At 37.0% G+C, this 17,328-nt stretch overlaps 1 protein-coding gene across 1 annotated transcript; it reads right to left on the minus strand.

The window, feature by feature from the left end:
• Positions 1-780: 780 nt before the first annotated feature.
• LOC148303144 (uncharacterized) lies at positions 781-16,417 on the minus strand. The gene is made up of 16 exons (XM_088270464.1): positions 16,247-16,417; positions 16,023-16,161; positions 13,929-14,451; positions 12,224-12,292; positions 10,233-10,438; positions 9,301-9,461; positions 7,623-7,780; positions 6,252-6,406; positions 5,740-5,944; positions 5,224-5,326; positions 4,759-4,871; positions 4,013-4,212; positions 3,240-3,337; positions 2,419-2,605; positions 1,888-2,046; positions 781-1,261 (listed from the first exon to the last, which is right to left on the minus strand). The coding sequence occupies exons 1-16, from the start codon at positions 16,267-16,269 to the stop codon at positions 1,202-1,204; spliced, it is 2,559 nt and encodes an 852-aa protein (XP_088126590.1). The 5' UTR covers positions 16,270-16,417; the 3' UTR covers positions 781-1,201.
• Between the last annotated feature and the right edge of the window lie 911 nt (positions 16,418-17,328).

The following is a 17,328-nucleotide window of genomic DNA, read 5'->3' on the forward strand; positions in this document are numbered from 1 at the left end:
CACTATTTTGAAATCAATGACACGTCATTGATTTCAAAATAGCCATCTATGGTTGGATTGAGAAAGCTTTTATTTGGCAGAGACCCTTGTATTTAATGAGTGAAGGAAAAACGGTAAAACTAAGTTCTGAGGTTATACATGTAGTAGGAAATAGGAGCAGAGGAAGACCGAGGAAAACTCGGCATGATCGAGCATTTCAAATATGGCATGGTCAAATCAGGAGATAGAAATAATTGCCCGGTATGTATGAGGAGATGCATGAATGTGGAAGAGGCAAATATTGTTTGCAAAGGCAGACTGGTGTGGCATTATATTCTCTGCCTACTCCCGCGGAGAAGCAGCGTGATGGTTAGTAAGTAGTAGTTAGTTCTATACTTATATATATATATATATATATATATATATATATATATATATATATATATATATATGTATATGTATATGTATATGTATATGTATATGTATATGTATATGTATATGTATATGTATATGTATATGTATATGTATATGTATATGTATATGTATATGTATATGTATATGTATATGTATATGTATATATATATATATATATATATATATATATATATATATATATATATATATATATATATATATATATATATATATATATATATATATATATATATATATATATATATATATTTTTATACTTATATATACTTTAGAATCATCAAAAAAATTGCAGAACACTCATTCAGGCACCACGGAACATACTTTGGGAAACCCTGTACTTAAATAAATTAATAAATAACTCAATAATATTTTTAACTTTTGGTTTTATTATATTAAACACCCCTTATATACAAATAAAAAAACCTACTTACATTGATTTTATGACTTAATACTAAATATTATCTGCTCCTTATCCACACAGAATGGTGCATAGGGCACTGGATCACATTGACGCAGTGTTATATTTATATTTGACCTTTCCCTTATGGTGGTAAAAAGAAAATATGTTGCTAATAGCATTGATCATGTTAAAAAAAATTGAGGAAAAAAACTCACTCCAGATACAGTTTTGTCCGCAGAAACTCACTCCTGGATAGGTCAATGTAATATAATATAATACAATTAACAATCAACTTGACGATGCAACAATTTGATACAGTGCCCTATGCACCATTGGGTGGGGATGAAGTAAGAATAATATTGATGTTTAGGTGTTGAATTTGAGGTCCTATTCATTTGGGTTCTCAATTTTGGGTATGATGTCTTTTTTTTCATCCAATTCCGGTACCTGAAAACAAAAAGACATCATTTTCTATGAAACGGGAATTAATGTAAAAATTAAACACTCGTACAAGTTTTTCACTTCGAATTGGACGAATTACTCGTTATGCGAATTACTCGTTATGCGAATTACTCGTTATGCGAATTACTCGTTATGCGAATTACTCGTTATGCGAATTACTCGTTATGCGAATTACTGTTATGCGAATTACTCGTTATGCGAATTACTCGTTATGCGAATTACTCGTTATGCGAATTACTGTTATGCGAATTACTCGTTATGCGAATTACTCGTTATGCGAATTACTCGTTATGCGAATTACTGTTATGCGAATTACTCGTTATGCGAATTACTCGTTATGCGAATTACTCGTTATGCGAATTACTCGTTATGCGAATTACTCGTTATGCGAATTACTCGTTATACGAATTACTCGTTATGCGAATTACTCGTTATGCGAATTACTCGTTATGAGAGGTTCCACTGTATTATTCTCCTCAACTTATTATTCAACTCGACCGCAGATTGTACCGAGAACTGGCACGCGAAAGAAGGTAGGACGGGGTTTATACCCTAAGGCGTGACCAGTGCAGTTGGTGAAGTAGACGAGTGAAAGTATCGGGGCTAGTTACCTTCCTGGCGATGGTGCAATGCGAGCGGAGGTGCAGCTTGAGCGTCATGGTGACGGGGAACTTCTTGTCGCAGATGTTGCAGCCGTACGGCCGCTCCCCGCTGTGCTGGCGGAAGTGGGTCCTCAGCGTGGTGGACTGCATGAAGCTGCGATTGCACTCCTGGACATGCAGACATCCAATATCACACACTAAGATCAACTTTTGGAAAATGAATAGTAAAATTTAAATCTATATTATCACATTGTTGTCGGGCGGTTTTGTTCATCAACCCTGACCCTAATTTTACACAGACAGTCTGCCGCTCGATCCTCAGTATACTTATCACAAGTTACTTCCAGTATGTGGAATATTGTGGATGTGACTGTGAAGAGTTGGCAGAAATCGTGGCTTGGCAACATTCCGGGATGAGAGAAGTGGACGAGTCATTCCAGATGGCGCAGGATCGCGAAGCCGTTGCCATAGTGATCGCCAACTACGGGGGGACCTAACAAGGCACATGAATAAGAAGATGATGTGATGAATGTCGCTCACGCTGCAGACGTAGGGGCGCTCGCCGGTGTGCACGCGCAGGTGCTTGGTGAGGTCGGGCCGCACCACGAAGCGCAGCGGGCAGTGCGGGCAGGAGAAGTGGCGCCCGGAGGCGTGCAGGCGCGCCGCGTGGCTGCGCAGGTGCTCCAGCCGGTTGAACGTCGCCTGGCACAGGTCGCAAGCATAGCCCCTAAAACAAACACGACAATTAGACCACCTGAAACAAATATGATCATAATACCCCCTGAAACAAACATGATAATTAGACCCCTTGAAACAGACATGACAATTGGAACCATTGAAACAGACATCGCTCACTCCTTTCAAGAACGTCATAAATCAAAAATTGTCAATTTTTAGTTTTGCGTGTTTTCGGAAAAATGTACTATATCCGAAAATGTACTATACCGGAAAATGTACTATATCTATACCCAGAAAATGTACTATATCGCAGCAAAAAAGGCATATTTTTAACTTAATATTTACTACCCGCTACAGGGCAGAAAGCGTTGTTTTTGCATTTTTAAGAAAAGGTATTGTTTAATTATTTTTTTTAAATATACTAAATATTTTTCAAAAGGAGAAAAAAATCTTCAGGTTTTACCTAAAAAGATCTGTTGCATAGTAAAAAGTTCAGTAAGTGGCTTGATATTTATTTTAATACATTGTAAAATATTTTTAGACTTTAAAAACGTTCTCCTGAAAAATCAAGTTTTTTGATTTATGACGACGTTCTTCAAAGGAGTGAGCGACATGACAATTGAACCCCTTGAAACAAACATGATTGTACTCTCTGAACATAATACCCAACAATTTGTGCTCACCTATCGCCCGCCGAGTGTGTCCTGATGTGGGCTTCCAGGGCGTTGCTCATGAAGAAGGCTTTGGGGCACTTAGGGCACATGTACTGCACTATGTGTTGCTGTAAAAATGTTATTTTATACGCGTTTTAATGAACAATTTCAATTCAATTTATTTATTTATAATTTACATACACATTACAAACTAAATTTAAAGCATATACATTAACAGAAAATCAAAAATAGGCAAAAATACTCTTTTCATTAATTGATTCGGCAGTCACTTTGTGGTAAAATCTATCCATTTTTAATTAATGTTTTACTTAGTAAATACCACTATTTCTTAAAATCTACTGTGACACGTGTTTCGATGCATTCCGCATCATTTTCGGTGTTTGAAAATGATGCGGAATGCATCGAAACACGTGTCACAGTAGATTTTAAGAAATAGTGGTATTTACTAAGTAAAACATTAATTAAAAAAAAAAAAAAATACTCTTGTTGAAGATGCAGAAGAATCCCGCTTTGGAATACCCCTCCCGACACACAGAACAGATCAATATCTAGTTTGATATTGTTTAGCATAGCGGTAGCTCTTCCTACAGACATAACCATCTGCAGGTTGGTCCTGTGTATAGGAATGTGAAACAATGTATGCCGACGCAGTCTTAGGTAACTATCGGAAACATACAGATAACTTCAGGATTATCCTTCATACCGCGCATTCCATACGTGTTGGTACCAGGACTCTAGGGGTTGGTATGTAAGGAGATGCGGTCGGCCGGGGACGGTGTTACCTTCATGTGATCGTCCATGTCCTTCATGGTGTTGCAGGTGACGTTGCAGATCTGGCAGGTGGCGGAACACACCTTGGCCCTGCCGTTCCCGGTGCCAGTCTGCACCGTGTTGAAGCCGTGCGTGGACCGGTAGTGATTGGTCATGGACATCTTGGTCTTGAACGTGTTCCCGCACAGTGAACACATGAAATTTTTGGTCTCTGCAAATTGTAAAACATTTAACATTAACAACATTTTAAGTGTGTCCAAGTACTTGTTGACAAATCTGGATTATCTCCAATCATAGGAGCCATTTCATATTATTTTTTTTGCATTTTTACGTTTTTTTTTGCATTTTTGGACTAAGTAGATTCTACTTAGTCCAAAAAGGCAAAAAAAACCTACTACAAAAAAAATGTCCCTTACTGTGTTTTAAGTTTGGACAGCCGATGTGTAACATTCACCAATTCTACCTATGATTGGCAACCACACTTCTCAAATTATTGTTCTATATATATGATTCAGCTTCGAAACATTGTGTTTGTATCACTAGAATTTCACTAGAGACATCTATCGGTGAGATGAAAGAAGCTTTTTATTGAGCAGAAACTCTTTAATTTGTATGTCTCTTGCTCTCTACCAGTGTGTAAAAGACGCTTTTGAGCGTTTCCCGCAAACAATGTGTCAAGTGATCGCTGATTGGGCCGGCTCAGTGTAGGCGCCGGATCACACAAGGGTTCGGAATTGATCCGGGAAGGCGAACTCACCGCTGTGGATCAGCTTGTGGACGTTGAGCTGCTGGGTGGAGCGGAAGGCCTTCTTGCAGATGGGGCACGGGTAGGGCTTCAACCCGGAGTGTCTGCGCATGTGATTGACCAATCTGGAAACAACAGGAAATCTCAATTTGACACTCAATCGGATACAGCGGTGGAATATATTTAATGGGATAGAATATACTATAAATTAAATTAATTATATACATGTAAATCTAAGAAAAAGAGATAAAAAATTATTATAATGAAAAGAAACCATATTACCAACAAACATGAACAATAAATAATAAGTGTAAGTCCCTCTCCAAGCACAAGAGCTTAGTCTCTTAATTGGAGTGAACTGTGTTATTAATTTTGAGATTGTAAAAGTGGAAATTTCTAGAAAATGCATATAAATTATACAAAAAACCTATTGAAATCATATTATATAATTTTAAAAAAAAAGTTGGAATAACGCACCCATCTTTGGTTCTAAAGCCTTTTCCACACTCCTGACACAAGTAGGGCAGTTCGTTAGTGTGTATCCTCTCGTGATTCTTCAGGTGATGGCCATAGTTGAATGCTGCAACAATAAAAAACATTGATCATGCATTTGTACGTTATGCAAACTTGTTGCAAGGCAAGTCCCATTCTTGCAAGGTGATATTATCTAGTTGCAAGGCAAGTCCTGTTCTTGTAAGGTGATATTATCTAGTTGCAAGGCGATTCTTGTTCTTGCAAGGTGACATAACCTACTTGCAAGGTGATATTATCTTGTTGCAAGGCAAGTCTCATTCTAGAGAGGCGACATTACATCGTTGCAAGGCATAGTTCATTCTAGCGAGGCAACATTACCTAATTGCGAAGCAAGTCCTGTTCTCGCAAGGCGACATTACCTAGTAAGGAGGCAAGTCCTGTTCTCGCAAGGCGACGTTACCTAGTCAGGAGGGATGACCTATTTGCGAGGCTAGTCCTGTTCTAGCAAGGCGACCTTACCTTTATGGCAGTATCTGCAGGGCAGGCGGCCCACGGGGCGGTGGGAGGTCATGTGCATGCGCAGGTGGCGCCGCGACGGGAAGGCCTTGGGGCAGAACTTGCACACGAAGGGGCCCGGCGAGCCCTTGGGGAAGTGGTGCATGGCGTGCTGGTGGATCTCCAGGTCGAACTTGCTCGAGTACAGGATGTGGCGGCAGTCCCCCATCTGGGAAAATGTTACAATAACAATAAAAATTACATTTTGACATCTCAACATGGATGAAGAAGAATATGGAAGTCTGGGTATTTACAGGACCAGTCATAGGCTGGTTAAGTGACCACTTTACACACGTGCAACATTCACCATTCTATCTATGATTGACACACAGATGGTATTGAATTTGACAAATTGTGAAAGCATTCATTCATCTCACCTTACCTCAGATGGTGTTGAATTGGATTGAGTTTGGAAACAAGAATAATGTTGTACCCGAATCTCAGAGATGAGATGAAAATAATATTTTATCGCTTACCCTGCACACATAAGGATTATCGGGGTCATGGATCCGCTGATGGTTTGCAAGAACGACGCTGTCTCGGAACGTCTTATGGCAAATGGTGCACAAATTCTTCTTTGGCGATTTCTTCAATTTTTTTACTGGAACTTTGAGCGAGGCGCTGATGTCATCTACGGGAGAATAAAATAATTATCAAAATTGGGTATTATACTTTTAACCTTTCCCTTACAGTGCTAAAAAACTTCCACATGTTGAGTGATATGTATTTTGTACACCATATGAAAATGTGAAAGCTTGCGTAACCGATAGCAGGAGAGGTCGATATTAATGAAAAGGAGCCGCTGCCTGTACCTGCATTTCCAGAAGCGTGTACACTCTTTGAAAGAAAACTTTCTACAACGCACATTCAATTACCGATGCTGAAAAAAATACTATTTGCAAAGCCGAAAATATACTATTGACTTATGAAAATAAAACAGTTAAAAAACAAAAGTATTTTTTAAAATTCTATTCAGGTTTGTATTTTTTTTTAATAAATACATTTGCATCTGAAACATGTATTCTTCTTAGAATTTTAGCCTACGAATGGTTATGCAGATTGGGAGGACGGTATTTTTACTCGGTCGTATCTATTTGCGTATTGACCTCTTAATCCCGCATTCGTTGTTTTCCCGCATTCATAGTTTATTTTAATCGGTCCCTTTAAAAACGATAGATAGAGGTTTCACTGTATTCACATTTTTCCCGTTTTTAAATCACATTTTCATATGGTGTACATATCACTCTAACACGTGGAAGTTTTTTAGCACCGTAAGGGAAAGATGCTTTTAATATACAAAATATAGTATAGCACATTTTGTATGTAGAAATGTCTAGTTAATGAATTGAAATTATTTTTTTTACAACAATATTAAACAAATAAAAATGACTGTGGGGGAGATATCGCTCACTCCTTTCAAGAACGTCATAAATCAAAAAACGACAATTTTAAGTTGTACATATTTTAGGAATGCCCAGAAAATGTACTATATCCCAGAAAAAGAAGCATATTTTTAACTAAATATTTACTCGTTACAGGGCAGAAAGTGTTGTTTTTGCATTTTGAAGAAAAGGTATTGTTTAATTATTTTTTTAAACAAACTAAATATTTTTCAAATGGAGAAAAAACCTTCAGGTTTTACCTAAAAAGATATGTTGCACAGTAAAAATTTCAGTAAGTGGCTTGATATTTATTTTTAATACATTGTATTATATTTTCAAACTTTAAAAACGTTCTCCTGAAAAATCAAGTATTTTGATTTATGACGTTCTTGAAAGGAGTGGGCGATATGTGCGGGAATGTGAGCATCAGGAAGCGTTAGGGGGTCGATTGATATAGTCTAGAACCTGCATCGGATGGGAGCGCGGAGGCAGCCAGTACCGGCATGATGTGCTTTATCATGTGGACCCTGAGCAGCATGAGGTCCCGCGATCTGCGCTCGCAGTACCCGCACTGGAACCTCTCTATGAGCTTGTGGTTCGCCACCAAGTGATCGTAGACAGCCCTGGAACAGAGACCCAATTATATATCGTAGTCGTACAGGAGAAAGTGACCAACTAACAAAACGTAAAATGTTCAGGAGGGCCATTTAAGTCACTTTTGCTTGGCAATAAAATAAACATCAATGCAATTAATAATAATAAATAAAACCCTTATCCGCACCCAATGGTGCATAGGGCACTGCGTCATATAAACGCAGTGTTATCTTGATCGTTTACACATGAAGGAAAGGTGATCAGCCCTCCGCTTCAGGTACTAGTCCAGGGTAATATTGAATAAATATTACAGTGAAAAAATCACTTATATTTATTTTACCCCCCTTGGGAATTGAACCTGGGACCTCCAGAACGGTAGCCGAGCGTGCTGACTATTACACTATGGAGGCGGACAAAAATTCAGTTAGCCATTTTTAACAAGTCAATTTATTACACTTTCAAGTTCAAAATCCTTTGGGATTTTTTCAGGGCAATATTAAGCTAGTAAGATATCAAATAGTTAATGATCTAGTTTTTGTAACAAATGCACTTGGTCACTTTCTCTCCTGTATGACTAAGATATTTGTAATATTTTATTCATATCTCACATCCTACAGAGGTACAGCGCTTGTGCACTACAAGAATTTTACCGTCCGGCATTCCGGTTAGCACGATAAAACGGATGATTGGCTTGTGCTTTTGGCTGTCTTTCTTCGGATCGGTGCGCTTGATTAGTGCGTGATCACGGTGCGCGTAAATTCTTCTTCTTCTTCTTCTTATTGTAAGCCTTGCGGCCTATTTTTAAGAGGGATTAGCCTCCTGCGACGTCGATTCCCAGCTATCGACCCATCTCTTTGGTGGTAAATTTTATCATGCTAAACTGTCGCAGTCACTTTTATTTAAAAAAAAAAATGACTGCCGGACGGTAAAATTCCGTGTAGTGCACAAGTGCATTTGCTTCAATTTGCTTCACACTATATTGATGGGGAAAATTGAGGGTAGCATGGTCCTGGCAGAAGGCAAACGTCTTAGCTGTGCAATATAAGGGATTGGACTGGGATAAGATATGTGGGGGAGCTGTTCCGGATCGCGCAAGATAGAGAATCCTGTGTGATTGCCAACGTCGTGACTTGATATGGCACAGGAAGAAGATTGATATCTCAACATAGACTATCGGGCAGGCAGAACAAAGGCGGCAGGAGGCGTTTGAGGGAACAATTTGAGTGGGTGTGACGATTTATTTACAGCAAAATGTTGTAAATAAATTATTTGGTCAAATTATAAGCTTAAATAATAAAAATGAAAATGGCATTTTCTGGCGTTTCTTATGTATGTGATTATAATCCAGGGTTCGGACCTCACATCTAATATAAGAGTTTCTGCTTAGTAAAAAGCTTCTTTACATCTCACCAATAGATGTCTCTAGTGAAGTGATTCAAGAGCAGTGTTTCAAAATTGGTCCATATATATAGAACTAGGTGTGGTTTTTTTTTTTTTCATGCTTTGTACGGAAGCTCTGGCAACAATGATGAGGAGATGGATTTCTTACCCGTGATTGGGGAATTTCTCATCGCAGTAACGACACTTGCCGCTGGAGAAGGGCGCCTCGTGCACGGCGTTGTGCTTCTGGGCAGCATTCAGACTCAGGAAGAACTTTTCACAGTTCGGGCACTCAAATATGGGCGGACACTTCCTCTTCTTGTCCAGTGACTGAAAACATGTGAATATAGATCTTAGAATGTATAAGTAGCTCTATGGAGTTGAAAAATTTTGATATCTTTAAGCAGTCAAAAAATCTTGATATAAATAGTTCGATGGAGTTGAAAAATCTTGATGCATAAAAATAATTCCATAGAGTTCAAAAAATTGATACAAATAGCTCCATAGAGTTGAAGAATCTTGATATAAATAGCTAAATGGAGTTGAAAAATCTTAATATAAATGGCTCCATAGTGTTGAAAAATCTTGATATAAATTGCTCCATAGCGTTGAAAAATCTTGATATGAATGTAGTTTAAAAGATACAAAAGAAGTTTAAAAATCTTGATATAAATAGCTCACTAGAGTTGAAAAATCTTGATATAAATAGGTCCATGGAGTTGAAAAATCCTGATATAAATAGCTACATAAAGTTGAAAAAATTGTGATATAAATATCTCTATAGCCGCTCAAGCACTACACGGAATTTTACCGTCCGGTAGTCCGGTTTTGAAAAATGAAAGCGACTATGACAGTTTAGCATGATCGAATTTAAGCGCACCGTGATCACGCACCGATCCAAAGAAAGATGGAAAAAGCACAAGCCAATCCAAGCCAATCATCCATTTTATATGCTAACTGACGTGCCGGACGGTAAAATTCCATGTTATTCTGTGTAGTGCACAAACGTCCTAACAGTATAGCGAAATCCAGCATTTGGAAACAAATACTATTTGAATGTATTCAAAATATTTAAAAAAAAAAATCAATCAAACTTCTTACATAATTGTGGTCTTCTGTAGATGAATTCATGAGACGATATTCGTTAACTTTTTTTTCTATGGCGATCATTTTCTTATTATTTTTTAAATCGATGACTTTACTAAGCGTCCAATTGTCTTCATCCCCTTCAGGCTCTACATACTGTATCTCATCTTCATCTACAACACTCTCCTCTTCCTCTAGCTCCATTTTACAGTCAAAAATTTCTGAAATTCATTAAATTTATCTACTATGCATCGAAATCAGGAACAGAACGAAAATATTGCCTTATATATAAAATTGCCTTCCTTTCTTATAAACACTAATGAAAATATTGTTTTTTGACATCTCATCAAAGATGAAGAAGAATATGGAAGTCTGGGCATTTACGGGGCTGACGACCGTCACAGGTTTGTTTAAGTGACCGCTTTACACACGTGTAACATTCACCAATTCTACCCATTATTGACAACCACACTATGTACTCAAATTCTTGGAAGTTCTATAAATATGAACCAATTTTGAAACATCATTCTAGAATCACTAGAACTTCACTAGAGACATTTAATTTATAATATTATTCTTCTTCATGAAATGAAATAACTTGATGAAATAAATCATGAAAATAACTCCTGTAATTGGAGATAATCCAGATTTCGTGAACAAGTAGTTGGACACACTCAAAATGTTGTAAATATTCCGACCTGTCTAAAAAGAAAAATGTTCGAATCCTGCATACTGCCAGTGAGCACATATGCACTAGAGACTATGGCTCTGACAAAGAGAAATGCAGAGAAGGTCAAATGCACACAGCGATCCATGGAAAGATCCATACTTGGTTTAAGCCTGATGGATAAAGCAAGAAATGAAGATATCAGGAACAGAATAAAAAAAGAGGATATCATGGATCGTGTGGCAAGACTCAAAAGGCAATGGGCGAGACATATAGCAAGATAGGACCCCACAAGATGGACAAAAAAAATTGAGATGGAGACCATGGGATAATAAGAGGCACGGAAGACCTCATAATAGATGGTCTGACAGTCGCTGTGGGGGGTAGAAACTGGCTGCAAGCAGCAACCGACCGAAGGAAATGGAAGGATACGGAAGAGGCCTATATTCAGCAGTGGAGTACAGAAGGCTAGAGAAGAAGAAGAAGACATACGCATTCAATAATTACTCTCACATAACACAAGAAAGCACCTCCCAGCAAAGTCAAAATTACACAATTAAAAATTAACACACTTTTTGGTAATGTACGTAAAACTACAAGATTCACTGATACACATCAAACAAAACCTAACGCATACCTCTTTTGGTCAAAAAAACTTGGATCATGCAATAAAGTTGCTCCCATTATTCTAATTTATAAGTTCTTTCTTCTTCAAACCCCTATTCGCACCCAATGGTGCATGGGGCCCTGCATCATATTGTGGTGCCTCATCCGGCCCCGACTACCATGGACGGATGTGATGCGAGCGGCGGCCAGAGAGCGAGGCGGCATAGACAAGAAAGCCGCGCTTACGATTGAGCGCGATGTAACTGTGCCATCGCGGACAGCGTGACCATGCCTTTAAAAGTACTGACAACGGAAGGTACATCCTCTCTCGTCATCTAGCCATCAGTGTAAGCTGCCGCTACATTAGTGCATTAGTACCAAATTTGTAACCTTAATTAATTTTTGTGAATAAAAATACGTGAAAAATCAAGTAAGTTTTATTAATTAAATTTCCATCCATTCAGCTTCTGAGGAGCAATTAGTGGAGACGTGGATGCACGTATTTAGTGCAATACCCGTCCCCTCGTCCTTGATCAGCCCTCTGCTTCAGGTACACCAGTCCAGGGTAATATTGAATAAATATTACAGTGAAAAAAAATACTTTTATTTATTTGACCACCCATGGGAATCAAACCCGGTACCTCCAGTGCGGTAGCCGAGCGTGCTGACCATGACACTAAGGAGGCGGACCTGATTAATCTTTAATATATAGATTAAGTTTATTTAAACTTACGTTCTTCTATTTTAAGTTCCTCAATATCAATGGCTAATTCTAGGTTCTCTGCAACATCATTGGAGACTTCTGAAATAAAATTATTTTTTTAAATTTATTTTTTTGAATATAGGGAAATTTTTGTGTTTTTATTATTTACACAAATATTTCAATTTCATACTATTTCTGTGAGCCTAAGCGGCTCATTATTAGAAATAGGTATCAAATTGTAGTAGAGTGGGTTTGAACCGAGAAACTCAGACTTAAGAGTCCGCGACACTAACCACGGGACCACAACCTGACAGTTGTCTACATTTTATTGCCTAGATTCCTTCCTTCCTTCTAGACCTTATCAGCATCCAATGGTAATAGAGCACAGACTCAGCGAGTGTTTTTGCCTAGAATTTTCACTCATGAATTACATGAAATTATAGTAACTTCAAACATAAAGAGTAAATCCACTCACGAGTAGGCATAGGCTATGAAACTTAAAAAGTTGAAGAATGAGTAGGGTCACGATAAGCGGTGTTGCCGTAGCTAGATTTCTGAGTCATTTGGACGTTAGGTAAATTCAAAATAAAAAAAGGGCACAGACCCTGAGTATACCATTCGCAAGTAACGTCAAACCCAATTCGCATCTGTACAATGTTTTTTGTCGTCTCCCGTGCTCTACCAAAAGTAAGCAAATAGAATGCTTACAAGGGCCTACCACTCTCTACTAACAGAATGTAAAAGACACTTTTAGGCATTTCCCGCAAACAATGTGTTAATATGAACAAAAATGATTTGTTATGTGTATAATTCTCTCAATTCAATAATGCAAGGCTAGGATAAGCATTATTGATAAAATTAAGAAAGGTGTTTTGAGATGGTTTGGACATGTGGAACAAATGATTATGAAAGTATGGTAAAACAAATTTGCGAGGCGATATAGTTGGAATAATTGGAGATTATTCAAAATAAAACTTTGAGAATAGTACTTAAGAAAAATAGATATAAGAATGTAGAAAAAATGAGAGAAGAACTCAACTGGTTACCTTTAAAAAAGAGACTAATGTGCTTATTAATAATATGCTTATTTCATAAATTACCTAAATATTTTAAGGATAAAATAGTTATAAACAAAAATTTTCATAAACATAGTACTAGAAATAAGGATAAAATAAGACATATTACATATTTCGAGAAATAAAAATACTTTGTGTTCTGATCCACTCACATTTTTATTAACCAACTAGTTTCGGCAACAACCTGTTGCCCTCTTCAGGGTTTCATTTATTACTGAAACCCTGAAAAGGGCAACAGGTTGTTGCCGAAACTAGTTGGTGAATAAAAATGTGAGTGGATCAGAACACAAAGTATTTTTATTTCTCGAAATAATATATCAATATGATCCACAAAGTTAATGCTTTCAATATTCAAAACATAAAATAAGACTGCCATTTTTGAAAAAAAAAAACAGAGTTGCAAAATTGTATAATGTATAAGGGTTTGAAAATGTATGATGAGATGCCTGAATGTATGAAGAATGAAAAGAGTCAGAAAGAATTAAAAAAATAAAGGTTTTGTTTACTGTAAAAAGATGTAAATACATATGTGATGTAAATTAAGTGCAAAAAATAGTTTATATTAAATGAAATATAAGCTAACTGAATAAATAAAATTAAAATTAAATAAAATAAGAACCGAGGAAAACATGGCATGATCAAGCATACCAATAACATACCATTTTTACTATCTACGGGACATATAACATCGGTCACTTCCATATCCAATGCCGAATTTTCAGAATCGTCGATTTTATTCATTGTATAATTTCTGCTAGAGCTTTTTTTATTATTCCTTTTAACGGGAGATATAACGTCAGTCACTTGAAAATTTGGCGGGAGTTTTTCAGGGGGTATTATGTCCAGCAAAACGTAGCTTCGTTTCAATTTGTCCCTTTTTTTATGCTTGCCGGAATGCTTTGAGCTACGCGTACGTGATAAAACCTTCCTTGATCCGGTGCTGTCTTTTGCCTCATCGCTTTTGTTAGTTTCTTGAAGATCTGCGGATTCTGCGTTTGATCCAGGACTTGTGAGTTTTGTGGTGTGCGTCATGGCGTCTAGCTGGTCCAGCCTATCGTCTAAGATGTATGATTTGAGAAGGTTAAACACTTCCCGACTGGATTTGGCAAAGGCGAAGGAGCTATGTATTGTTTCCGAGCATTTCACGCACACTCTGTCGGGTAATCCATCGCCTTTTTCGGGCTGAAATGAAAGCACACCATTGTAATAATATCATCTTTGATACAAAATTCAAAACAGTATTTTTTAAACAAGCTGTACTCGGCCATGCGTTGCCGTGATTTCGTCCGATTAATGGGAAAGAAAGTTTTCAATTCAAACCCTTATCCGCACCCCAATGGTGCAAACACAGTGTTATCTTGAACGTTAACACACAAAGGAAAGGTGATCAGCCCTCCGCTTCAGGTACCAGTCCAGGGTAATATTGAATAAATATTAGAGTGAAAAAATCACTTATATTCATTTGGCCCCCCCTGGGAATCGAACCCGGGACCTCCAGAACGGTAGCCGAGCGTGCTGACCATCACACTACGGAGGCAGACAGGAAGAATGGGAATGAATAAGTGGTTATATATTAATATTATTAACATTTTTGTAAAAAATAAAAAAAGTAAAAATGACTAACCACAAAGTAAATGCTTTAAATATTAATAATATTGAGAATAGAAAAAATAAATAAATCACATTTCATGATCAACATTTTATAGTTACATTTAACTACTATTACTACCATCACGCCGTTTCCCCGCAGGGGTAGGCAGAAAGGATAGAACGCCATACTCTTCTGTCCTGACATACACTCCTCGCCTCCTTCACATCTATACATCTATTCATACATGCCCTCCGATTACGCAGACTTTTGACACCACCAGATTTTAGGTTCTGATTGATCTGATCGTGCCAAGTCTTTTTCGGCCGTCCTCGTTCTATTTTGCCAAATATTTTTTCTTAGTCATTCTCTCGCCATCATAGTTTCATTGAATTTCTCCTATAACAATAATTTTTGTTTTTTTTTTAAATATTTTTTATTTATTTAATATAGTTACATTTTAAAAATCCAATTTAATACAATTTGTATACATTTTTACTTTACACATTCTTATAATTTTACTTGCGCTGAGCCTCTCCAAAAAAGAGACTGAGCTCTTGTGCTTGGAGAGGGACTTTTTTGTTGTTTTATTTGTTGTTGTAGATAGTATCACGTTTTCTTTTTTTTGTTAAAAAAAATATTTGTGTTTTTATTATTTACAAAAATACTTCAGTTTCATACTATTTCTGTGAGCCTAAGCAGCCCATTATTAGAAATAGGTATCAAATTGTGGTAGAGTGGGTTCGAACCGAGAAACTCTGACTCAAGAGTCCGCGACAGTAACCACGGAACCACAAACCGACACTAAAAAATATATTACTGGGAAACATATTTCTTTATACGGTACGAGGGAGTTGTCTCGTTTAGTTTTCTATTATTTATTGATTTGGCGTTTAATTTGTAGAACTCCATAATTTATAATAAAAATATTAAAATCAAATACTGTTTTTTAGGGTCTTCTAGGTTGTATATTTAAGTTTTTTTAAAAAAAAAACAAATTTTATAATTAAATTTCGCGTTAATTGTTTCGCCTTATTTGGGCATTATTCAATTACTGACAGTTTAAACCTATTTTTATATAACGGACTTTCAGCTTTAACCTTCATCCCCTCCTTATTAGTCCGTTATATCGAGGTTTTACTGTATAACCAAAAAAAAATATTACCTCAAAACCAGTGCATAGTAATATCATTTCATTGAATCTGTAGCCACTAATGTGAATATCAAACACACTCTTCATATGTTTACTCCTCCCTAAGCAAGTCCGGCATACTTTAGCCAAATCCTTTTTGGGGATAGAATCACTAAAAAATAAGCAAAAAATATGTAACTTTTATAAATAATAAAGTAGCTGGAATAATAGCAGTAGAAGAATCATAGATTATATACATTTTCGTTTTAAGTTCCGACATATTGGAAGGACAAATTAAAGTTTAATCCTTTTCTTTGTTAAAAACGTATGTGAAAAAATAAAATGATAAGCATTTTATAAAATTTAAATATGTTTTCCATCAAAATTGACAGTAAACACGGAAACTCGTTTGACAGTTGACGCCATAGAAAAAATATATTATGCAGTCTTTTGTAGTGTTTATAGTATTAAAAAAAAATATTTAGCGATTGAGTAATCAGTACTTACTTCGCTTTCTTCTTCTTTGGACAGGACTGTGTTTTATTTTTTCCCGGTTCGCTCCTGGGAGGTAGAAGACCAGCTGTTTCTTCATCGTTTAGGTGGTCTTCCTGAGGGTCTATTACTTCTTATGTTGTCATTCTCATCGCTTGATCCGAACTTGCTCTTCCCACATAATTTCTCCAGAAACGTCCAGTTACTCTTCCCCATCGCACAACATCTTCGACATAGCAGATTTTTCTTATTTCAAAGTTTCTTCGTTAAGCCTGCAATGGGTCGTAGAGTCTTCATTGCGGTGGTTCTGTGAAGACTTTTTGTTCTTGTGGTGTCAGCTCACGTTTCTATGCTGTACGTTTCACTTTTCTCTCTTTCACTTTTCTCACTTTTCTCTCTTTCAGCATGTGTTTATCTCTCCATACTGCATTTTTCAAGCATCCAGCTACAGCGGCAGCCTTATTTGCTTGCTCTCTTAACTCATCATAAAGAATATTGCTGCTGAATACTTCGACTTAAATTGCATCACTTACATAACTTACATTATTTTGGTCCGCCTTCGTAGTGTAATGGTCAGCACGGTCGGCTACCGTTCTGGAGGTCTCGGGTTCGATTCCCAAGGGGGGTAAAATAAATATGAGTGATTTTTTCACTGTAATATTTATTCAATATTACTAAGGACTGGTACCTGAAGCGGAGGGCTGATCACCTTTCCTTGATGTGTAAACGACCAAGATAAAACTGCGTTTATATGACAAAGTGCCCTTTGCACCATTGGGGTGCGGATAAGGGTTTTATTATTATTTATTATACATAACCATTTTTTTATGTTGGTTGAAAATCAAAC

The sequence above is a fragment of the Brachycentrus maculatus genome, unplaced genomic scaffold (genome assembly GCF_059751285.1).
Source record: "Brachycentrus maculatus isolate JH-2025_06_01 unplaced genomic scaffold, ASM5975128v1 h1tg000386l, whole genome shotgun sequence".
Classification (NCBI taxonomy): domain Eukaryota; kingdom Metazoa; phylum Arthropoda; class Insecta; order Trichoptera; family Brachycentridae; genus Brachycentrus; species Brachycentrus maculatus.